This window comes from Coccinella septempunctata, chromosome 1 (assembly GCF_907165205.1).
Source record: "Coccinella septempunctata chromosome 1, icCocSept1.1, whole genome shotgun sequence".
Taxonomy (NCBI): Eukaryota; Metazoa; Arthropoda; class Insecta; order Coleoptera; family Coccinellidae; genus Coccinella; species Coccinella septempunctata.
This window is the reverse complement of record NC_058189.1, coordinates 66,715,451-66,741,703: the sequence shown is the minus strand read 5'-3', so window position 1 is coordinate 66,741,703 and position 26,253 is coordinate 66,715,451. Positions and strand designations below refer to the sequence as shown.

Below are 26,253 nucleotides of genomic sequence, written 5' to 3'. Positions count from 1 at the left end.
AATCAGTCCCTGTTTTGTCAGATATAAATTATTTATTAATTTCCTGTTTGGTAACATTGGGGCGATAATTATTTTTATGCAAATGGCGCAATTAAATTTGATGTCGACATGTGTTTTTTAAATTGTTAATTTCATAAGTAGGCGCTATCGCGTATCGCGGCCTGCTCGGTATTGCGATATTTTCTCCGAGTGCGTACTCGCATATTTTTACACGTATGGTCATAATTAACGAAATTGAGGATAAATCATACCTGGGGCGGCCGCGTTTATGCGCACCCCGAGGCGCCGATGTTATCAAGATCTTTCAAGTGGATAAAAATTGATGGTTAGTGTATTCTACGTTCAAAATGGGGACGAGAGCTTTATTTTAACCTATATGCGTAAAGCGTTTTCGAAATATAGCGCCCTGAAGATAGTTTTTTCCAATTTTTGACGAAAATGTGTGGGAGGGCGCCAAACTTGGAAAAAAACGTCACGTGAACATTCTCGAGCGCGGTGGCTTTTTTTTATTTGAAGCTGATGATTCAAGAATAACGGAAAAGATATAATCTGACAGTTCCATCAAACCGAAACAACTAAAATTTGCCATAAAAGTCACAAAAATCAGTTTTTTTGAATTTTCTCCTCTCCTGGGCTTCAAATTGTTTTCGCATTCATCATAAAAAAAGTAGAGCATAAAATGTTCTACAAATTTTGTCCGAAGCAATTTTTTCTACATTTGATTGTTCTTGAGATATATGGCGATGAATGTTTATTTGACTGGGTCCACATTGACCTTGGCATGTGTCGCTAAGCTCCTAGCCCTCATTACCCTTCAGTTCTAAAACGGCTTAGAGTATCTAAAATTGCTTCAGAAACAAGTTGTAAAGAATTTTGTTATATACAACTTTCATAATGAATACAAAGACGATTTGAGCTACAGGAAGAGAGATATTCTAAAAAAAAAACCTGTATAGGGGAAGATAGATGAAAAATTAGATTTACTATAATCGTTCCAAATATAAATGCCAAAAGTCCTGGATATATCAGAATATGTAGTTTAATCTTCCTAGAGGAGCGTGCATGGACGTGGCCATCCGCCACCAACACCACAATTTTCGCCAATATTTTCGTGTATAATTAGTTCGCATAAATTACGTATATTATGCGTACTTGCAGTTTTCACTTGCACTAATTACTGGTTTCATATCGCTGTTAGAGTTTTTTAATTGGATATGAGCTCATATATTTATGGCATCTTGTTACAAAATGTATATTAATTTTTGTTAATTAGGTTCCTCGTCTATCCATACAATGGCTTATTATATATTTTTATTTTAACAGCTTTTTAACACATTATTAGTGCACGACCGGTCTTGTTGAAATTTTTCTGGAATTATCGAAAGAAGTTTGTAGGCGTGGGAAGTTAGGTTCTTATTTTGGATTAATGAGATTGCTTGCTTTAGCTGGAACAAATTGGTAACACTTTACTCAAAAGGTAGACTTTCTGCGATTCATTTCCTCTTTCTTGATCCATTTTTCGCCCAAATTCTTAGTGAATTTCGAAAAGCATTTTGGGATTGAGATAACGAGACACAACTCCACTTTTATAGCTGAACGTTTTTGAATCTGTCAGAAGGAAATGCTAGAAGTGTTTGGAACAAAGAGTAGGACATATCCAGCAACTATTTCAATTACAGATAACTCTGAAATCTGAAACTTATTACAATGAGAAACATGTAATTGAGTTGCTTTGGTTTAGTTATGAATTTTCATCAAGTCAGATTCTTTCTGTGCTGTGATTTACACATCTTAGTGGAATAAGGACAATCTTTTCACATCATTGAAAGTAAAAAAAGCTTAATTCATCGAAACGTCTTTGACGTATGAGAATCATAATCTTCAATTATCGTAGATTCGGGTAACTTGGGACGATTTTGAAATTCAACTTGAGATATTTCGAAAACGGTGACCTATTTCCATGTAAGAAAGAGGTTCAAATATGCTAAATGACTCAAACTATTGATTGGGATATATACCATGCTTCAGAATTCAGATATAAATTTTGAAAAAAATAAAATACTTGTCCCAAGTCACCCACCGAATTGGGAGGCTTGGGACACAAGTTAAAATCCATTGATTCCTCAACTCTCAAATTGAATAGGTGACTTGGGACGGTGTATAGTTTTGAAAAATTAGAATTTGTGATTATACAGTTGAAATTCGGTAAGGAAATTCAATGATTAATCCCTATTACAGCGAAAGTAAATATATTGCAACACAAATGTAAAAAAACTAAACAAAACAAGGGAACTTTGATTTCTTTCATTCTTTGGTGATTTCTTTGTGGAAATAACGTAAATAATAATATCCTGCGAAATATTTCCTGCTGCCAATACGCCGCTTGTATCTATTCGGCATTGTCCCATGTCACCCTATGAAACAACAAAATAAATGAGTGAGATCCGTGTTGCCGTTTAATTTGTAAACAACCTTGTTTCATGACATATCTAATATGGCAATATCCCACGTATCCAGAAAAAAAAAATTACACATGCACAAAGTGAAACACATGTACAGGACACTAGAAAGTACAAGGGCCATAAAAATACGCGCTTTTACTCTCCTGAATTCGTTAATTTTTCCTCTCAATTCAAACGCTCTGGTCACGGCAAACTCAACAGGAATTAATTGTTAAACTAACCGAAAAGACCCTACACAATCTTATAAGTTTGTCCCTTCACTCATAAATGGTGAGAAACAAAGAAATCTGCAAGGGGGGTAATTGTCCCAAGTTACAGGACTGTCCCAAGTCACCCAAATCTACCGGTGTGGATTCTTGTGATCTAACTCGATGAAAGAAATATTTTTCGCCCGTTGAAAGGAATCATTATGGAATCTGCTAAGAACCTTTTTCTAAAAGAGTGCCATTCCATGCAAAACTACAATATAAAGTGTGAGTCTTTGACTCGTACAAATATTTTAGCAGTATAGATTTTTGAGGTCAAAAAATATGAAATTTTTCAAGGAAAGAATTACGTTCAGTCACAGAACATTAACTACCAAATTTCCATAGAATCTTCATCGTCTGAGATCTATACTATCACTAATTTTCAGATCAGCAAAGTTCTTCAAACCCTGCTAAATACAAACGCTCTCCGTGGAGGAATATAACGAAAACTCGGCATAATTCGAACTATTAATAGATCGGCCAGCACCTGCCGAATGATTAGGGGTTCTATGCCATCGGCCGAGCACAGAAAAGGCGGGCATAATAACCAGTTGCATCCGTGGTGTGTATCTGTGTCATTATAAACTAATATTCCGGCTACCTAAAAATGATACCTTTCGCGTGGTTTATCTGATCCCCATTTCGGCCATTTGATCATTTGAAAACCGCTCATTTCACTGTCATCTAACGACGTTTGTTTTCGGGGCCAGATTAATAGTTTATCGCTCCGTGTATTTTTATGAATGCCGAGACCGCGCCGGGTCATTTTTCTCTCTAAATATAACTGAGCGCGGGGGAATTTAGTGATGTCGAGATCGGAAAACATCATGCAGCTAATTATTCTTCTATGATGGGTCGTTTGAACGTGGGAAAACGATAACTGGCCCGGTGGAAGATAGCCTTCTTGATTTACGCGATATCAACGGTTATTTTCGGAGTTTTCATCGATGGTTTTCCTGAAATTTTGGGTCTGTGTATAGCTGCATTCACAATCAATTCGCGGGCCGAAGTGCACTTCGGCACGAAATTTACCATTCGCAATAATCTTGGAACCAAATACTCAAATGAATCAAAAATGTAACTGATCAAAACATAAGCATCAGCATCATCTATAGCCGGCACGAAATTCCTTGCCGAAGTGATAGTTTGCAACTTGCAAGAAATTTTGTCTTGAATTTCATTGTGAATGGTAACGGAGAACGCCATCTGCTAAGCTTCCGTGCCGAAGTGCACTTCGGCCCGTGAATTGATTGTGAATGTAGCTTATCTTGTTGAGAAGCGATATTTCTTCGGTTAGAGGAGACAGAGCATAGGTATACACAAAATGTTTCATCGAATGGTTTTATTTTATCTAGGAGATATATACTCCATTCACTTTTATTTTAGCACTCGGTTGGCCATAAAATAATTTTCTCAAGTTTTTGTAACTAGAACGGAGTTAGGTTGGCACTCATGAAATGTCCTTAATGTCATAACAACGTTGCCACAACTATAATCAATTAATATTACAAAAATGCTTGAAGTGATTGAAAAAGAGAGAAGACAGGGCCTCAGGAAGAACTATTTAGAATTTAGGTCCGGTTTAGGTAACACTGTTATTCTAATATCTACAATATATCAGAAGGTAGCGAACATATTCAATGTAAGAGAATTTATATAATGTTTCATCTGAATCTAAACGACTTATATTTCAGCTGAATACTTCCGCAATCAAAAAGATTGAATGAATGAATGAATGAAGAGGATTACAAAGAATTTCCTTCTATTGGGAGACCCAAAAAAGTGGTGGGATTTGAGAATTTTATGTAAGAGTGAATTAATGCGAAAAGTTTACTACAGGATTTTCGATGAATGTCATCGTAGAATCCCGAAAATTGATTTTTCTATTTTTCATTTGACTTGTCCTATGCATTGATAATGTCTTAAGGTATCAATAAATACCTAATTATTATTATTATATCAATACATTGAGATGAACAGCCACAAATACTCGCCAGTTGTCCTGCTAATTGTTTATACAAATGTGAAATTTTTGTTCAAAGGTGAAGTATATCTTGATTGAAAGTTCCTTTAATTCTTTTTACTTATATTGATGCAAGATATGATTTTTGTTGAAGAATTTAACATTCTTGTAATTATCTGTTAATTCCTTCGGGAGATACCAATTTACAACCACTGCAACATATGCATTTCATCTTCGGGTCAATATTTTTGAGATCTACAACTGATGTAACGTATTCAAACTTCAGCCAAAGAAGATAACGAACATTAACTCTCCTCAAGGTAGTGCATATTATGATATTATACTGATCTCTTGTATTTTCCATGCAAATAACTGAATTTGGTATGGCTTCAATCAGTTTGTATAAACTTCAATTATGTTCGTCACATATTTTCCGAAGAGATTGGACATTTTGATAAAATACGTGATAACAGAAACTTTTACGTAGAACGGGCAACATAGCGTTGATTTAAAACCCAAAAATGTTTCGACAAGCGTCATAACTCCACATTTTCGTACTGTACAGAGTGGAATGTGTCAAATTTCCATGGCCAACCGAGTGCTACCAAAAAGTGAATGGAGTAGATGTTTGGGAATGAATTCGCTTTAAAATCTTCATATTTCATTATGCGGGGAAATGTCAGGTAGGTGCTAGATATATTCTAGTTGACCGTTAAAGGTCGACTGATGTTTACTGTTTGGCCTCGAGGTTTATATTATAATTCATATAGAACATAGTCACCCCTGTAACTCCTTGATATCTTCATAATATCTTATTCTATCATAATCATCTGTGAATATTTCGACTCCGCTTGTTGTAGTCAACATCTGCTCTACTCCTAGTTCTCGGAACAATTTGAAGCTAATTAAAAGGTCGTTAAAATGCTTTTTTTATAGCGCGATACATAATTCAATTAGTTCATCATCGGAAGACGTGAGGTTTTGGTGGATACCTGTTAACTTCCATGAAACCTGATATGTTTATGGCTGAATGAAATCAATAATTAACGGTTTTTCTTGATATTTTCTTAGTTTTGTTATCTTTTCACCTGTTCGCCTGAACTACAGGAGATGGAAAAAATTGAAGATTACTCATTAAGCATATTCTGTTGGAATTACAATGAATAAACATCTGTCCTGAAAAAAGTTTGATCAGATATTATTCAAAGTAGATTCTAATTGGTAACATGGTTACTCAAAATGAAAATATTGCATAGAACGAAACGATCATAGCATAGATAGTGTCTATAAGCCAAGCCATTATATTACCTTTGTTTATGATTTTGTGGAGGAACTAGTCATGAATTATTTGCTCTATGCATATGCAGATTCAAATGGAAAAAAATTGATATATCGTGAATATTAACAGATAATATCACAAGACCATGAAACATAGACTATTTTCAGTTTTTACATAATTGTTCTGTGTTATAACACCATATGAGCATTGAGGATCTGTTTCTCATTCTTTGATTATTTATGTTAGTTTGGTCGGAATATTTGAAAATTTGAAATATTGTATACTTACCTGCACAAACAGATACTTATTGGATGGATGGTCACGACTGTCTTGATGAACCGGAACTACTGATAAGTAATCTTGACCATCTGTGACGGCAAAAATATTAGGTATCTCTTAAAAGTCGAGATTTAAACATTGTTCTGCAAGATTCCGAAGTATTAGTGGTTTGCCGGAAATATCCCCACAAAATGAATGTTTCTTGTTTGAAGTTAAATGTACCGAGAATGTTTACAAATCGAGTAAGTGATATTCCTTTGTTACTAATAACAACCAAGGTTCCAGAAATACACCTGTCTTAACGACTGTGGTGCATTTTTTAGTTGTTTCGTCATAGATACTCTGCTTTCTTTTCCTGTTCGTGTATTTCGTCCGAATCTTTCACGTTTCATGCTGATAACTCTTCGGCATTCTCGACGACTTTCCCAAGACAATAAAAATTTTGAATTATTACGTTTGACTGCTTCAGGCGCCAGTTTCCATGGCTTACCTGATGGGGATCCTAGAATGTAACCCCACGGAGTTGAAATAAAGAATTCCCAATGAGGGAAAGATAACTCAACTAACTATGAACCTGATGTTTCATTCACAATGTGTCATATCAATATGGAAGCGGGGGTCCCTTTTTTTAAGAAAAAATAAATATCGGAAATTATTCACATCCAATAAGCTGATTTGATGGCAATTTCAACAGTATGCTGTACCTTGGGTAAAAACTCAACGGTTTATGAGTTATTGGGATCCTATTTTGTTCAACATTGGGGATATTTTTTCAGAAATTTCTTCACCATTTTTGAGTTGAAAATGGTAAAAAAAACGTGTCAGATTTTCAGAGGATATGTTGATTGGAAAAAAAACTACTTTTCAAGGAACTGACAATTCGCACGTGACACAAGGTCACATCGGTCCTTTGAAAATGCAAAAAAATCGTTACTTGTACAACCTCGAGCGTGTCAGGTTTTAATAATTAATCTGACACTAATCAGGAGGGGTTTTCTTGATCTGACAGTTTGAAGATGATAACAATGCATTTTTTTTTAATATCTTCCTTTCTATACATTAAATCGTTTCTGTAGTCATTATGGAAATTGTAGATGATAAAATTCTGTACAGCTTTTGTCTGAAGCAATTTTACGTACTGTTGACCGTTTTCGAGCTAAAGGTTGATGAGGGCGAGAGGTTTAGGCATACATGCAAAGTCAATGTAGAATGCCACTCTGATGTACATTCATTGTCATATGAATCAAGAACGGTTAAGCGTACAAAAAATTGTTTCCTACAAAATTTGTAGGAAATGTTATGCTCTACAACTTTTATAATGAATGCGAAAACGATTTGAAGCCTAGGGGAGGAGATAATTCAAAAAACTTATTTTTGTGACCTTTAGGGACAATATTTATGGTTTCGGCTTGCTGAATCTGTCAGATCATGTTTTTTCCATTATTCTCGAATCATTAGCTTCAAAGTAAGAATAAAATCCACCGCGCTCTAGAATGTACACGTGACGTTTTGTTTTTTGCAAGTTTGGCGCCCTCCACACATTTTCCTCAGGCATAACTTGTCAGAATAAGAGAATATATACTTCTCAACTTGTAATTCACCACATATATCTCAATCTGACACGCTAGAGTATGTACAATTATCATTTTTTCTCTATTATTCTGATAGGCTATCGTAGACCCTATATACAGGTCTAATTTTTGGTAGAGGTACACTACAGGGTCCAAAGTAACTCCCCTTGTGTTAATCTGGAGCTGGTAAATTCCGAATTGCCCTCATGGGCTTCCCAACTATATCATTAGTTTGTTGATGACTATGAAAAGTCCAAATTTCCTCCAGTGGTTACAGGAAGTCAAAGGCAAATCAAGCACATTGATAGACATCCTTCATTTTCATTCTAAATTCGCTGGATAATTTCAGAGCGGAGAAAATATATTCTTATAAAGGATATACCGAAAAAACAGTAGCTGCAACCGCTACAATGAGGCCGCCTTCTCACACAACACACATAATTCACAATTTATTCAATATACCTTTTTGTCTGGATAAATTATTCTACGGATTACACAGAACTCATTTTCATCCAACGGCAATCCATGCACGACTTCCTTATTAAACGCGGTGTAGAAAAGTAACACCTGGCCGCAAGAACACCGCTGCCATTAAAGGAATTTTAAATATTCCCATATAGTAATAATGTTTATATGTGATGGAAGTAACGTATAATGTGTGTGTTCAAACAAAACCGTTCAGATCACGTGTTGAATGCAGTCTTCCTGTACAAGTGTTCACACAGGTTACTCCATACAGAAATAATCGAGTTATTTTACTTCTACGCTTCTGAGCTCCAAGTAATAAGTCAATTTGTAGAATGGAGTAGTTGGATATACGTTTGGCATGTTCTCTTCGGGGCAATCAATCGGAATGGGTATTCAGTGGACGATCAATTCAATATTGCTAATCGAGAGTACGATGACACGAAAAAGAGAATATTGCACTTTTTTTCAATCTCTGAGACTTGTTGATTCCATTCTTGAAAGGGACATTTAGTGTCAATTCTCCTGAGGTGGAAAGAAACACTTTTTCCCTTTACCAGTTACTCAAAAACCATTTTTCCGATTTCCACTAAAATCAAAAGGCTTCTCAGCATCGTAAATGTGCAACATTGGTCAAATAAATTTATGCTCGAAATCATTTGTATTACAGGAAAGCTCTATTGATAAAAACCCTCCTATTTTTAGGTACAACTTGACGAAGGATGAGTTTTGAAAAATCATACAAACAAGGCTCTGATATCGATTGAAATTTATTTTGGGAGGATTTTGCATCTCTTCATAAACTTTTTAGGGTTTTCACTCCCAATCTCTGAAACAAAATCAATTGAAAATGAAATCAACGATTTGCTCCTGCGTAAATTCTTGCACTAATTTGTCAGGAGCAAATTAACTAGAAAAAATTGTTGCCTGACAATGAACTCAAAATAAATAACGTTGAAATTATAATTCTTCGTAACGTTTCGGAGTCTATATCAGACTCCTTCATCAGACGGAAAAATCTACTTTTGAAAATCTTCTGAATTGTCGCTTTTTGTCTGACATTAACTGTCAACACACAGGAACAGAGACTGCACAGAAACGTTGATTCATTTAATTTTGAAATTACCGGATGACAGTTCCTTCTTTAGTAAATTGATCCAAATATGATCTATTCCTATCGAACAATTTGCCAAATTATTATCTTGATCTAATAGAATACACGTAGACTCTTTAATTTTTCGTTTAAAATGGTCTGGTTCTGTCATTAAAATTTTAGTGTTGTCCCAATCCATCATGTGGATTCTCTATTTTTAATCTAATTTTTATGTTCGCGTTTTCTTATTTCTAGAGGTCTGGACGTTTCACCTGTATAAGTTTTACCACAAATACAGGGTATGTTGTAAATACAATTTTTTTATTTTTGTTTTTCGTTCAAAGGTTTAGTTTTTGTTAATATAGATCTTAAATAATTTTGCGTTTTAAAAACAGTTCGTATGTTGAACTTCGAACCGATTCTTCTTATTTTTTCTGAAAGGCCATTAACATAAGGAATGACATTCAACAAATTTGGTTGTTCTTGACGGTTTGTTGGTTGTTCCTGATCATTATTACGATTTTGGTTAGTCATTTTTCTCTCTAAATTTAATATTGTTTCTTCAATAAAATTTTTTGGGTATTGATTATCCCTAAGAAAATGTTTAATGAAGTCAACTTCATTATTTCTAATTTCGGGTGTAGATGAAATTAAATTAGCTCTATCATAAAGTGTTTTAATGATACCTCTTTTGACACTTACTTGGTGATTGGAATAAAAATTCAAATATCTATTAGTATGTGTCTTTTTTCGGTATACGCTCGTTTCAAAATAATTCGAAAACTTTTTATTGAAACATCTAGGAATGAAATTTTGTTATCCTGTTCTAATTCCATTGTAAATTTTATTGTAGGTTCTTTGTTGTTGATATGATCAAAAAAATTCTCTAGTTCATCTCTACCATGTTGCCAAATCACAAAAATATCGTCTACATATCGCTACCAAGTCTTTGGTTTTAGTGGGTATGTGTCTATATATTTTTGTTCGAAAGATTCCATGAATATGTTACTCATTACTGGTGATAAAATTTTAATGACAGAACCAGACCATTTTAAACGAAAAATTAAAGAGTCTACGTGTTACTATTAGATCAAGATAATAATTTGGCAAATTGTTCGATAGGAATAGATCATATTTGGATCAATTTACTAAAGAAGGAACTGTCATCCGGTAATTTCAAAATTAAATGAATCAACGTTTCTGTGCAGTCTCTGTTCCTGTGTGTTGACAATTAATGTCAGACAAAAAGCGACAATTCAGAAGATTTTTCGTCTGATGAAGGAGTCTGATATAGACTCCGAAACGTTACAACATATAAAATTATAATTCTAACGTTATTTATTTTCAGTTCATTGTTCAGTTCAGGCAAAAATTTTTTCTAGTTAATTTGCTCCTGACAAATTAGTGCAAGAATTTACGCAGGAGCAAATCGTTGATTTCATTTTTAATTGATTTTGTTTCAGAGATTGGGAGTGAAAACCCTAAAAAGTTTATGAAGAGAAACAAGGCTCTCTTTCGTCACATTAAATTTTTTCCACTACGAATTTAACATAGTTCTCTACAAACTTTTTCGAGGGGTAAACAATTTTTTCATCGGGTACAATTTCCATATACATTGTTCTCTAATTAACGAAAAAATAAGTCCATTATTCATGATACAGAATCAGTTTCGCAATTTCTGTTCATTCGAGAAATTTGCATGCTTGATGCGACAAACAACATCGACGTACTTTTCCGTTACGTTCAATCTTCGACTTTCATCCATCCATTAATTGACCAGTCAGACTCTAACAATAGGTGAGGTAAACTGAGATGGGCGCCAATGGAATGTACGTATTCCAGATTTTACTCACCAGAATATGAGCCGTATAGCGAATTGGAGGAACCTTTCCTTTGAAACGGAACACCCTAGAACATATATTTTTACGATCATCGTAAGGAAGGATGAAAAAATATCACGACCCGTTTCATTACTCGCAGAAAACCCAGTGAGAACGTTGGATGTATCCAATTTAGAGGATAATATAATATTTTGAGATTGAAATTTCGTTTGGTTCTATAGTAGGCTAAGAATTTTTCAATATCTCCTCGTATGAAAGACCCATGCACACTATTTTTAGGCAAGGAATCAATCAGCCCTAAAATAGTCAAGCAAAAAACAATTCCCTTAAAAATTTCCTTCGTTAGATGCGCAAAATCTTTCATTACGTATTCAAACGCTTACACGCCATTGAAGTCCAAAGTAAACCACGTATTCTTCAAAATTTTCATCGTGTTCCTAGGAGATGAGACGAATAACATGTCAGTTCTGCGAATTTTCCAAAGAGACCACACAAATCGGATGAATTTCCGGAGAATACCACACACCTGGCAACCCTGACACATTCTGATCAGTTTCATCTTCGATTGGAATTAACCAATCGAGAACCCGGTTCAATACCAATGAGTACCCATCAATCGGACACCACTTATCCAATAATTACGCAGAGAATTGCTTATAAATCACAGATTAGTATTCAAATCGCCTTTTTGTTTGATAGAACCACGATCAGAAAAAAATCTAGTTTACGTATGGATGATGACATTGTGTTTGACGGTGGATCCTTCATTTGAATTCTACGCCAGGCCGGCTTATTGTTTTCTATGAATGGTCTCGGTGTAAGATATCAGCCAGTTGTTGTGTTCACTCGAACAATGAGTTATTACAGATTGCTGATAAGTAATACAAAACGGCTCGGATGTTGAATGGGAATTAGTTGATGGAGCATACATTATATTCCCCAATTGTCGACATTTGACAAGATTGCGTTGGATAACGTTCAGTTCTAGTCGTTTCGAGGGTAAACGCACAAAAATTAATCGAAAAAAAAATGAAATGACTGATTGATTAATAGTTTAATTCAATTCTATGTGTCTATCAGGTCCCAAGAACTCTTAAACTTCAAGGGAAATGAGATATAGATAGTTTCGGTGTTACAGGCATCTGAGAGTTGCGCAGTAAACATTTCCAGAATATGTATTACTTTTAGCTCTACAAAGATTTTTTCGGGAAATATTCCGAAAAAGATGGGGTCACTTAAAGATTAGTCAAGACCAAACGATTGCACTGCGTTCGATGATATTTCGAGATTTATTACTAGATGAGTTGCTCTTCCAGAATATGTATCACTTTCATCTCTGCAATAAATTTTCTGGGAGATACGTGTGTCGAAATTTGACCTTCGAAAAATTCAGAATAAAATGAGGTCATTTGAGAATCCGTCAAGACTAAACGGTTATATTGAGGCCCTATTCAATGAAGCTTTTGTGACTTTTTCGAGCATATTTATACTCTTTATTCTGCATATACGAGGAGATATTGAAAAATTCTTAGGCTACTATAGAACCAAACAAAATTTTAATGTCAAAATATTTCATTACTCAGCATATTCTCCTCTTAATTGGATACATTTATTACAGTAATATCGAATTGTATTCTCCGGTTATTGTTCTACCCTTTTCCCAAAATCAATCATGATTACTCCGTGGCAATCCCAAAAAAATGAAGCAAGAACTTTTTCTGCAGGTTTTTGGACACGAAACTTCTTAGTCTTGGAGAACTAAAGTATCGCCATTCCATCGATTGTTGCTTTGTTTCTGGATCGTAGAAATGTACCCAACTCTCATCTATAGTAACAATTCGGTTTAAGAAGTCTACATCGTTTTCAAATCGAGCACAGATCCAACGCGATGCTTCTACCCTTGCACGGTTTTGGTCAACATTGGGGATCCATTTTGCAGCAGTTATTCTCATGTCCAATTTGACGTGAACTAGGTATATGATGAACGCGTTCGTATGAAATATTCAGTGCTTCAGATATTCGTTTTAGCCCAATTCGATGGTCTGATAAAATCATGTCATGAACTGCATCGATATTTTCGGATACTGACACAGAAACTGGCCTTCCCGATCGGTCATCATCTTCGATGGAAAATTTACCTCTTTTGAAGCTTGCAGTCCAATTTTTCACGGTCACATTCGAAGAACATTGATCACCTAGGGTATGAGCATATCTTCGTAAATCTGCTTACCTCTTAATCCTTTTGAATACAGGTACTTGATGATAACTCGATACTCCAATTTTTCGATTTTCACAATTTCGGTGGACATCTTCTTTCTATAAATTTATTACGTAACTGTGGTTCACTTTTTTATCTCAAACTTCACACTGACACTGCTAATGAGTTATTGTTCGTTGCTATGGTAACGCAATATCAATAGATATCAATACATCCTCGTATAAACTTTTTAAGAGCCTTCTCTGTCCTGCTTAGAAACAGCCCCCAAAAATTGCATTTTTTTCAGAAACCAGATATAACTGACCGAAAGAAATACAGTAGAGTACAGTTGAAATAGGATTCAAACCATGCTGCATTTCCTCTAATTCTTTAGAATTTCATCCAGTTTGTACCGATTTGTGAAATATTCAATAAAGCATGTTATACCTACGTCAAATCAGCCTTGTACGAGTTGAAAGTGAACGCTAAACGTCGTCTAATTGAAACAAATTAAAAAATATGCCAGTTCGAGTGTGGAATAGAACAACCAACCGTTTGTTACAAAACAATCTGTTATATCTGATGTTAAAATATGCCGCTCGATAAGGCATCTGTTCTTCTGGTAAAAGTAATCCTCATTTAATTCTTATAACGCGAATCTATCAGGTATGAATAAAACGGGTATTATCATATTATAATTATTTTCCGCTGAACGTATAGTTATATTCGAGCTGACACATCCGGCAGGTAGGAACTTGTTAGATGAATTAGATTAATATTTTAATTATGGAAATGGGCAGGGGATGGACCTCTATTTTTCGACACGCAACAAGGATCTGATGTGCGTTTACAGGGATACAATTTGTCGGGGATCTGCCTCGGTTGGGAATGCATATTTCGTTTTTACTGATTGAAGCTGGTGTGAGATTTCAGGCTTGAATGATTAGGAGAGAAGAAAATTTCCTCAGTTCACGATATGATATTCTTGGACCTGTTTTCATTCACTATCGAATTCCCAGTTCGAGTTACTCTCTTGGTCTTAGTTCTACGATGATGCATTAGATAATTGCACTCCAGAGAGCCCTTCAACTTGAGAATGACAAGTGGAAAATCAAAAAACTCGATTTGCTCGTGAACAGTGTTAGATATCCGAAAATTTGGTATGCAAATGAAGGTTTTCGAATACACTGAACCTATTCCAAGCCATTTCGAGAGCGTATCTACCTTCATTCAGATTTTCATCTTCGAAATTACATTTTCAAAAAAACTTCAAATTTCAATCTGCGATATCTGCTGTATATTCGTCTGATCCAATTGAGATTTCCGGTTCTATAATCGGCGTTGCCAAAGCTTTCAAACTAGCACAATCATTCGATTTCGAAAATCTCGATCTTTTAGGTCAAAAATGAGCAAGGGGTTGGACCCCCTCAAATGACTTATTAGCTACTCTGTCTGGAATTCAGGATGTTGTATATTACTGTCTTGGGATATGGAGTGCATAGAATTTGTTTTGAAGATTCCAGAAAACCAAATGGTTGATGATCCTATAGAGAATTTTACTCCAGAGAGTTCTTCGATCAACTCGAAAATGAAAAGTGGAAAAACAAAAAAAAATAACTTGCTCCTGAAAAGTGCCAGATGTTTTGAATTTTCGTACGAAAATAAAGGTTTTCCAACAAGCTGAATCTATTGTGAGTAATTTCGTGAACCTATCTCCTTTCGTTCAGAATTTCATCTTTGAAAAAGCATTTTTTTTAAATTGCAAATTTCACTTGATAATTCCCCAGGACCGAACAGTTGCTCCGAGACGAATGAAATCCTGAGATTTATCACAAGAAGAGTTGCTCTTTCAGAATATGTACAACATTCAGATCTACTATGATTTTCCTGAAAGATACGCGACTCCAAAGTTGACCTTCGAAAAATTCACAAGAAGTTGGGTTCATTTAAAACTTCCTCAAGACCGAACGATCATGCAGAGATGGATGAAATTCTCAGATTTATTACTAAAAGAGTTGCTCTTTCAAAATATGTATCACATTTATATCTACGATAATTAATATGGAAGATAAAAGACTCCAAAGTTCAGCTTCGAAAATTTCCCAAAAAGTTGGGTTCAGTTAAAACTATCTCAAGACTAAACTTTTATGCAGAGATGGATGAAATTCTCAGATTCATTACTAGAATAGTTGCTCTTTCAGAATATGTATCACATTTAGATCTATGATAGTTATCCTGGAAGAAAAACTACTCTAAAGTTGACCTTCGAAAATTTCCCAAAAAGTTGGGTTCAGTTAAAACTACCTCAAGACTAAACGTTTATGCAGAGATGGATGAAATTCTCAGATTCATTACTAGAATAGTTGCTCTTTCAGAATACGTATCACATTTAGATTTACGATAGTTATCTGGGAAGAAAAACTACTCTAAATTTGGCCTTCGAAAATTTCCCAAAAAGTTGGGTTCAGTTAAAACTTTCTCAAGACCGAACACTTATGCAGAGATGGATGAAATTCTCAAATTTATTATTAAAAGAGTTGCTCTTTCAGAATATGTATCACATTTATATCTACGACAATTTTCCTGGAAGATAAACGACTCGAAAGTTGACCTTCAAAAATTTCCCAAAAAGTTGTGTTCAGTTAAAACTACCTCAAGACCGAACGTTTATGCAGAGATGGATGAAATTCTCAGATTTATTACTAAAAGAGTTGCTCTTTCAGTGTATGTATCACATTCACATGTACGATAATTTTCCTGGAAGATAAACGACTTGAAAATTGACCTTCGAAAAATTCCCAAAAAGATGGGGTCAGTTAAAACTTCCTCAAGACCGAACGATCATGCAGAGATGGATGAAATTCTCAGATTTATTACTAAAAGAGTTGTTCTTTCAGAATATGTATCACATTTATATCTACGGTAATTTTCCTGGAAGATAAACGACTCGAAAGTTGACCTTCAAAAATTATCCAAAAAGTTGGGTTCAGTTAAAACTACCTCAAGACCGAACATTTATACAGAGATGGATGAAATTCTCAGATTTATTACTTAAAGAGTTGCTCTTTCAGAATATGTATCACATTTATATCTACGATAATTTTCCTGGAAGATAAACGACTCAAAAGTTGACCTTAAAAAATTTCCCAAAAAGTTGGAGTCAGTTAAAACTACCTCAAGACCGAATGTTTATGCAGAGATGGATGAAATTCTCAGATTTATTACTAGAATATTCTTTCAGAATATCTATCACATTCAGATCTACGATGATTGTAATAAAAATATAACAAATTGAAGTAGTTACCTAGGTATATATGCTTGTTGATTAGGTTGATGTAGAGGTTTAAGTCACTCACCTGTGAACCATTCCTCGAGTAAAAAAACTCATAATTCACACGCTCCATTCGACACTGACTTCTTGTAACGCCCTAGAATGATGAAGAAATACTTCTAGTCGTTCTCGTTGTTCGAAAATCACCCTAATTAATACGAGATTTGCATTTTTCCATTTACACACGGCCCCGAATTTGTGTTCACAAGTCACGCACAATCCCTATACCCAAGTTTTTTCTGACGATTTTCACGCTTCGCTCGAGATGATTTTAATTTTCTCTTTTCGTGCGTCGGCCACTTACAGCGTTGCCAGGTCGCGCCTTAATTTAGGGCCATTCGGAACGGGCTGTTTATTTCTGATGATGGTGTGAATTGTACCTAGTTGTTCGGCATTGCTCATTACCATAATTAGTCGGCGTAGAAAGCTGAAGAAACTAACCACAAACAACTACAGTATCGTTTAGATTCAATTATCGCTGTTGGTGGTCGGTTTGGGTGAATAGTTCTTGTAATTTGTAAATGTAATTATGCTTTTGAAAGTTGAGTGCAGCTTTTGAAATGTTATTAATGATTCAATAACGGATAGAATATTCTTCCTAGTTTACCTACCTATTTAAAGTTTTGTCAATATTCATCATGAAGAATATCGGAATAATTTTCGAAAAGTAGCGGATGATTTCTGTTAACCTTTTCTAGTACCGCGATTTATATGAAATATCCAAGATGGCTGAGATAAAAACCCCTAGAAGTTAGACAAAATTTCATTGAATTTCAAGTACGGGACTGTGGAAGGTGACTCCGGCATCGCAAAAACGAAACAAAACATAAACATATGGCTGGACAATGAATGTTTCAGTACCAAGTTCATCGGATTAGGTGCATCAGGTCACTTTTGAGAGAATCATAATTGTTGTATCGTGCAATTTAGGGTGAAAAAAATGTAGAAAATCGAGGCAGTTACTTGAAAGTGCTTACGGTAGTTATGTTGAAAAAGTGCTATGATGTTTCCCCATTTCATCCCATTTTTATGACGATTGTTGGAATATTCGAACAAGAAGATTGTGATGCCCATTGTGAAAAAATTCGTGAATAATTTAGACGAATTTTATCGGTGAGATTTTGAAGTATTATTCTATTTTTTACACGTGTGTGCTTAGTCTCTTCTGTCAGTTGGTATCGAAATGAGCCATTTCATAAAATCGTGTAAGTTACTAAAAAATAATGAGAACAATTCGGCAATCCTAAGTTTCCATTTTCCTTACCACGTAAATATCGAACGAGCCAATATCCTAAACGAAACCACATGGTCGAATCAGGAGATAAGTTTTTTACCACTGCTCTGCCATAATTCAGCTAACAAACGGTCTAGGGTCGTGGGATCTATTTCAGTTATCATTTTAAATTTTTTTTTTCAACTTTGTCCTTTTGAAAGTTTTGTATAGGTGATTTTTGTTGAAACGCTTTATTTATTTGACCAGTTCTACCTTCTGTTGAAAATAAGCCTCACCTTCAATATTTAGTTATTTTATCTTACTTTATGTTTTTCAAAAACCGAATATTGCGAAAGCGAATACTTTTTTTCTGTAGATAAGTGCTTTGTACATCATGGGAATATACAGCAGATTTTCATGTAAAATATTCAATGATTACCTATTTGATTAATTTCTACCAACCTATTGTAATTATAAGTTCGATAACTCACTTTTGATTGCAATGTTAATTCGATATCAACATCTGTCTTGCCAAAACTAAATTTTTTTACGTTCGGTAATGGTGCAATAAAACGTGTAACTAATTTCTGATTTTTTTCTACCTTGACGAAAGTCAGATTTCTATAGGTATCAAATATTGAAATATACAGAGCGAGTTTCTAACTCTGCCCAGATATGCTCAGACAGGTCTTTGATGTACCGAATTTATTCCAAGTTAAAGACTGGTTATGTATGTTAGCTGAAAATCCAAGAATAATAAAAGTAGGTAGAAGTATATCGCAATAGCAGCTTCAGGTTGGTGAAAGTATTTTGTACCTACAGAAAAAATCTGGGAAAAACTGATTTTTCCCCCAAATTTTTATGATTCATGAATTTTTCCAAAATTATTTTTCCTGAATTTTTCAAGTTGCGGAAATATCTGAGTGTTAAAATTATTTTCTTCAGAGATCTCTAAGTAGTACATAAGTATTTGAGTATTTTAATAAAAATGCATCAATAACAATAAATTAATGATATAATGGGTAATATTAATTATTTTGGAAGACTCAGTGTTGAATATGAGTTATTTAGAGTTTTGTTGTCTGGTTCAAAAAAATCAATCTGATCAATTCGAAAACAAAATGCTTTTTTATAGGCCTTCTTGGGAAAGAAATCTAATTAGCATATTGTAGTCACGTGATAGCCATAATTTTTAAGTCTAAATACCGTTTGCAACAGCCTAGAATCCTCTAGAGAATTTACCTTTAGAATTCATGCGCCGTGAATTCTATACAGTTTGTGATTAGTCTGAGTTTAAGACTGAGCACAAATTGAGACGACTTTAGCGCGTGTGAGGCTACGCGTGTTTTCGTGAACTATTGAGTAGCGCGTGTAAGGTGCAAAGCCTCAATACTCAATAGTTCACGAAAACAAGCGTAGCCTCATACGCGCTAAAGTCGTCTCATTTTGTTCTCGGTCTTAGACTCAGACTAATCACAAATTGAGACGTGTGAAGCGCGTCTGAGGCTACGCGTGTTTTCGTGAACTATTAAGTATTAAGGTTGTGCACCTTACACGCGCTTTACCCTTTACGCATCTCAATTTGCGCTTAGACTCAATATTGGAAATATATCCTAGGTAATGGAATGCACAAACTACAAAGGGACAAGCGTGTAAGGCGTCCGGTTTTTGAAAAGTATCCTTAGGTACAGGATATCAAAAGGTTACTCTTTCAACTCAATTATACACGGTGAATATTCATATCATCATATCTCTCCGATCCGAGTTGAGCAAACACTCACACATGTTACAAATCCAGTCGACAGGGTTTAAATCAGGGTGGGAAAGAAGGAACGCCACATCCTAACGCTTTATCATGCCACTTGAGTTTTATGCCATGTCCATTTAATAAACATATCTAAGCATGTGCACTCCTATCTTTACTGCCTCCAAGACACGTGTGACAATAAGCACCAAACGGCACAGAGGTGTAAAGTGGGTTTTCGTGTAAAAACCGGAGCATCGCTCGTCCAAATCGGAATACAAATGATTCCAACAAACCATTCCAACAAACACCTTGTATCCAATAAATTCAGTTTGTGTTTTTGTTGCACCCAACTGGAATTTGTCTGGATATGTGGAGCCACATAAACAAGACAGTCACGCGTGTAATCCCCCTCCACCGTCCGTTGGGCGTATTTCCCCTCTCCAGCGACCGCCTAGACGGGGGTGGGGAGCCAATAGCATCCGCGGATCCCCGTGTAACCCCAGTATTTTCGTGTAGTTCGACGATTTAGCCCACGACACGCCCCCGTGCGCGGGTGTGGGGGCAGAGTCATTTCCGTCACGTTTCCAACTGGAGTGGTTCTCCAGTTTCTGTCTGATCACCCAGCCGCAAAGGTCTTGGTGGTGTTTGTTTTAGTTTTTGCTCTGCGCGGATGGTTGTTGCTGGTGCGTTTTGAGATTGGAGACATGGATTTTGTGCTCCGTGACGTAATCGAGGATTCCTAGTGTTGTGCGAATGTGTATATAGTTTTGTTTTGTACGTTTCGAAGATAAACTTGTTCTATATGATGGCCGCGTATGCCCACCAGTTTAGTTATAGCTATCCGTCGGCATCACAGGTAGGATCCTAGAAAAACCTACACGATGATGACTGAATTAGCCTTGATTTACACAGTAAAAAACGTAGCTTTTGAAGATCGTGTAAACCCGATGGTGTCTGCTTAGGTTTTTCCATTCCAAGAAAGAAGAATATTCGCTTGTTTTTCCTTCACCTAGATTCAGTACATGACTAGCTTCCAAGTGCGGAAAGTCATCTGGAAAAAGGAGACTTACATGTAGGCAATCTCAATAATCATCGTGTAGTTTCGCATTTTGTGACGTTCACAAACTGATATTTTTATGGGTGTAATTTTCTTCAATCAATACACTACAAAGTGAAACATTTCACCTATCTATTTTCCAAGGAACAGACTTATATCCTATTTTAGCCTCACCTTCTCTTAAGTTTACCTGAGTAGTTTAATCTTGTTTCCCTCGTACTATTTTATGACTTGTTGAAGTACTCGCAAATTAGGTGTATTGTCCTCCAATACAATCCCCTATAGTCGGTAAAGACGTGAACCTCTTCCAAATAAACGACTTTGTGACCCTAATAATCGATCTCAAACAGGAAGTTAATTCGTCTTAAGTCCAAACTTAAACGAAGTGTGGGTTATTATCACTTTTAGAAATCTCTGTAGTGGCAGGTGCCGTCGGACACAGAACACCTGATTCTCCACTCCAGTCTATCGATGCTGAAGGTTTTATTTAACGATATTAATCAACGGACGGTCTTCCACTTGGAGTTTCTCCAGTGTCCGCATAATTGGTTTTATCGATGACCTTGTCTTTGGTGGTGATGTCTTCATTTTTAATTTTATGCGCGCAGATGGGTCATGTGTCATTCATTGTTGAGTCGGGAAAATAAATGGTCAGTTTGAGTTCAGACAGGTGTTTGTGGATGAGAAAAATATTTTTATTTTTTTTTTGAGTGGTGCTTATCCAAAGTGTCATCACAAAGTGATACCTTTTATTATAAATGGTATTGTTGAAAGTATCTGATTTACTCGTGGAATTTTATGTTCCCCGGCTGATATAATTGAAATTTTATAGGTCGTAAAAATGTCGTTAGGAAAAAAACAGATATGGACGAGGTTTCACTTTATGATTATATTCGCTCATAATTTCCCTGTCGTCTTTATTGACCTCAATAAAAATCCAGGATGAAAGCCCAATAAATTATTCCGCTTTATTTTCTTTGTCAATTAGTTCTTACAGTTGGATTTGACGTCTTCTTTTTCCCAAACAGAGGGAGTGTATCTATCATATCAATTTCGCATGGAAAGAATTCCATTATTTCAAGTAGCCATAAAACTGTTACCTGATCTTGTTTCGTGGTTTAATTTATTCACAAGTAGGTAATAAACCTTTCGGAAATTATTACTCCTGAAACTCAAACACTTGACATTTTTATACATAAATCATGAGAAAAACCAATAAACCATACCAACGTTTTTCACGCACCAAACAGAAAAGATAAGGTAGTTTAATACGATGTCTTCATCCTTCCAAATAGTACACATGTTATGAATTTCGCCTAGAAAAAACTCCATTATTTCAAGTAGCCATAAAACAAATACCTACGTCTGATCCTGTTTCTTGGCTGACATCATTTAGTTCATTATTTCCAAGTAGGCAATAAACCTGTCGAAGCTGGAGAATTATTAGGTACCTACTTAGGTATACTCTTTAAATTCGCACATTTGATGTTTGCACGCATAAATATTCAGAAGAAGCTATAAAAAACCTCTGAGTTTTTCTCTATGTCCTCAACATAGACAGATAAAAAGGTTTTGAATATTACCAGGGCAATAAGGTTAAGTGAAGTTCATTAAGGATTTTGCAATGGGTGAATTCCATCTGCTGGTACGCAATTTGAAGTGGAGATAAGACATGGATATGCCACCTTTACCCGCATTTCCAGTCGGATCATGTAAACCATGAAACGAAATATTTATGCTTGAAGGCAAGCTCTAGATTTATCCTGTACCGGAGTAAATTGAAACTCTCCTCTTGATTGACAGATAAAAGCTAGAAAAACATGTTTATCGTGATCCGGGGACAATTCAGTATTATTACAATTTAAACGAAGGTTAATAGAGACCCTGTACAATGTACATACATGTTTCTCACTCGTTAATGACTAATTCCATATTATTTTATCTCTTGACCGTCTCTTTCACCAGTGGAGACAGCTTTATGAGGCGTGACAGATATGTATGTTTCTCTTTGTTAATAAACCTTTAATCTTGTCTTTGTGTTCGATACTGGGAGTTTTTATCGAGCGGCGATAATATTAGCGTAATTAGCGAAAAAAAGAGATTGCGGTAGGTCCACCAGGCGCCTGTGTGGTCTTCGAAAACGACCTATAAAAAAGGCGTGGTATTGATTCACTAAGTACGTAACTCTCATCCTGGGTTTTTTCTGGGACTGCTCCCGGTGTCGGTTCACCGAAAGGCAATGCGCTCTGGACATCAAAGAGAGCTGAGCAAACGTTTGGATGGTGTTTGCTCGTCTCTTTGACGCACGTGAGCCCAATACCAACTAATAATTGCTTTGTCGGATGCACTTTGCGCGACGCAGCGCGAGTCCGAGTTTTTGGATTGACGGCCGGTTGATGGACGGGCCCTCCGTATTAGCGGAACTTACATCGGTTGTAAATTATACGGGACGGTCCATTTGTCGCCGATGTTGGCGGAGTTGTCGGATTTTATTCGACAGAGTAATGATGGAAACTTTTCTTGACGTAGCAAGCGTTTATTTATGTATATAACACGTATACACATTTATGTACATGACTTATAAACTGCAAAATGGTGGATTGGACGGTTTTATGTTAGATATGAACAGGAAATAAGAGAGAACTAAAAGATTTCATTCATACATTAAAAAAATATCCAGATGGCGTCTGGATCTCTTGTTGTTCCACTGAAGCTTGAGAAAACATGCAATTTTGTCGTCTATTACTTCTATGCAATCTTGAAGGTCGATATTTTATGTAAACGTTATAGATAATTCTTAGCTTCTTCTGTACCATTTACCCATTGGGTAAACTATCAAGTTCTGGATTGTTGTACGTATTAAACTTATCAGCAAATTATAAGGATGGTTTTTACCATCAGAAAAGAAGGAACTGGTTAACCAAAGAAGAGAACCCCAGAGTTTATCAACAAAATCTTATACAGAAGTTTCACGAACATCTGTTTTTGAAAGGAGACATCAATTTGTTTCCACATGGATTGACGTGTTTTCAGAAAATTGAAAATAATGATAAAGATTAATTTCCAAATGACAAGAAATATACAAAGAAACATCTAGATAAACTTAGAATTTTTACATTACGAGTAAGTACATATGTTTCACTTGAATAATGTGACCTGTAGGCAATGTTGAATCAAAGGTGTTTCTGACAGTGGTTTACCAACCATTTAATCGATAACCTGAATCAATTTTTTTCTGATAACATCAACAATATGAGGATTCGGAGACCAGTCCACATAATTCTCAAAAAAATTGGGTTTGGTGTGCTATAATTGATAGCTAATTGTGGTTTCTATTTCCCTTGATAAAACTTTTATAGCAGAGAAAGTACATAGAAAGAAATTGTGCCTTTTATAAGCTGAATTGAATTTTTATGAAGGGTCCAATAGTAATATTCAACAACATAGAGACAGAGCACATATCTGCAGAAACCTTAGCTACTCTGAGGAATTTTTTTCAGGATCAGCTCATTATAGTTTCAATACACAACAGAAATTTACTCCAAAATTGTGTAATCTTACATTTTTGGATTTTTTTATGGCCTCAGTTGAAGAATTCTATTTTCAAATATCTTTTTTCTGATTTGAACCGAATAAAGACTACAGAATAACTGTAAATTTCATCAGATTAACGATGAGTCCCTGAGTTCCTCATTTTGGATCGCGTTTTTGAATCTTTCTGAGGAAGATGTGAGAAGTGTTTGGAGCAGAGAAGAGGACGTTTCAGCTACTAGCTACTTACTTAAATTTATGGAACTCTTAAACCTGGAACTCATTCTAATCAAAGTTTTCACAATGAGCTGTGCCAGCCCTGAAAAAACAAAATTACATCCAGAATAACTAGCTAAATCTGTAACACTACACATCTGTGGATCTTTTAAACACAGTTGTATTCAGCTAAAGTACCCAATTTTTCAAATTTCACAAATACTTTTTAATTTTTAAACTTCAAATTACTCGAAAACGGCGTATTATACGAGAAAATATGAAGAATACTTTTAACAAAACGTTCAAATATTCATTAGACAGCGTCCAACTTAGTTTGAAGAGTTGGGTGCTTTGAATTTTTGATATTTTTATGGTAAAATATGGTCATAATGAGAAAACTGGAAGACGTGGGGGACATCTTGTGTTCGAAAAAGATTAATCAAATAGATGTAAATCTTCATTCTGAAATTCATTTCATTCGATGAAACCGTTTGTGAGATAGAAATGATAATTACTTTTTTTATGGTTTTTCAACAGCCTGTATCTTTTAAACCGAGGTGATTCGGAAAAAATGGTAAAGGATAAATGTGTGTCTTTTGACCTCAAGAACCTACTGTTAAAATATTTGTACGAGTCTTACCCCGGGTTTCATAAGGCTTGATCGAGGAATCAACACTTGATTGACGAATAGACGTCAATTTGTTTTCAATCGATAATTCAGTCATGATCATTCAGAATATCATTCTCGCATCAAATTATGATGTTTTTACGTCCATTCAATTGTTCTCGATTGCTACTTCTTCAATATATTCAGAAAAGAAAAGGTTTCAGTGATTTGGTTTTAGAAATCGATTGGCTGTCAAATCGTTGATCGGACAATCAAAGTTTTATGAAACTCGCTGTAAGTCTGCCAAAAAGGTAGTAGGTACACTAGGTTTATCTTGTCTACACAATATTTTTTGGCAACACAAAATACTGGATACATATAGTAGATATTAGACTCTTAAGTCTTAAATCACACCCATAAAAATATTTCACATTCCCAGCAGAAGATTCCTTCTCGCCTGGCTTCATTCCATTTCCCCCAAAACCCTATCAATCATACTCCAGCACTCTTGTCGTAAAGTAAAAACGCCACAACACGCCTATCGCATTTCTTCGCCACATGTTTCGATCCACAAATCCCGCGTATCATCATCAGATCACCCCGAATAGGTCTAGATAACGCGGCCCAAAGTACGTTTAATTAGAGTTTACCATTGCATTAACGGATTTGTTTTTCACGGGACCATTCAGGATGAATTGGTCGTCAAATATTTGTGTTCCAATTAGCGGCTATTTAGAGTCGTCGGCGAGATCAAAGAATCGGTTCCGTAGGGATACGTATAGGTGACAATGGAGTATAGACTAATCGGGCTGTTATCGATGTTTTATTTTGAGAGGAATCTATGATACAAGGAATCGGGATCAAATTCATAGATAGGTGTTTTTCAATGAACGTTTTTTTTTGTGTGCGCCCAGATAAGATATTGTTGATGGCAATTTTACGATTGGGTTGGAGTTGGGGTAAACACATTGATTTTGAGGAATAATTCATTGATTTTACTTGGATGGATTTATGTAGGTACAAATAATAGGTCTCAACTTGAACAGTGTTGTAATTTTACTCAGTTTATCACGTTTAGGTACATGATTTATGAGATACTTACTAAATGAACTTTGGAAGATATTTACAAGGATATGAATTTTTGATTGAGATA

The 26,253-nt window shown here is 35.4% G+C and overlaps 1 protein-coding gene across 5 annotated transcripts in view; it reads left to right on the top strand.

Moving 5' to 3' along the window:
* Positions 1-26,253, top strand: part of LOC123317669 (homeobox protein caupolican) — a 97,972-nt gene that overhangs the window by 22,790 nt on the left and 48,929 nt on the right. The window contains exon 1 of one of the 5 annotated variants that reach the window (XM_044904287.1): positions 6,317-6,473. The exons of 3 other annotated variants lie outside the window; for them this stretch is intronic. In XM_044904287.1, coding sequence (XP_044760222.1) covers positions 6,423-6,473 — 51 coding nt within the window. In that variant the 5' untranslated portion in view covers positions 6,317-6,422. Of the gene's footprint in view, positions 1-6,316; positions 6,474-20,285; positions 20,546-26,253 lie in introns of those variants that run through there. One more of the 5 variants, XM_044904285.1, reaches the window with a different exon arrangement.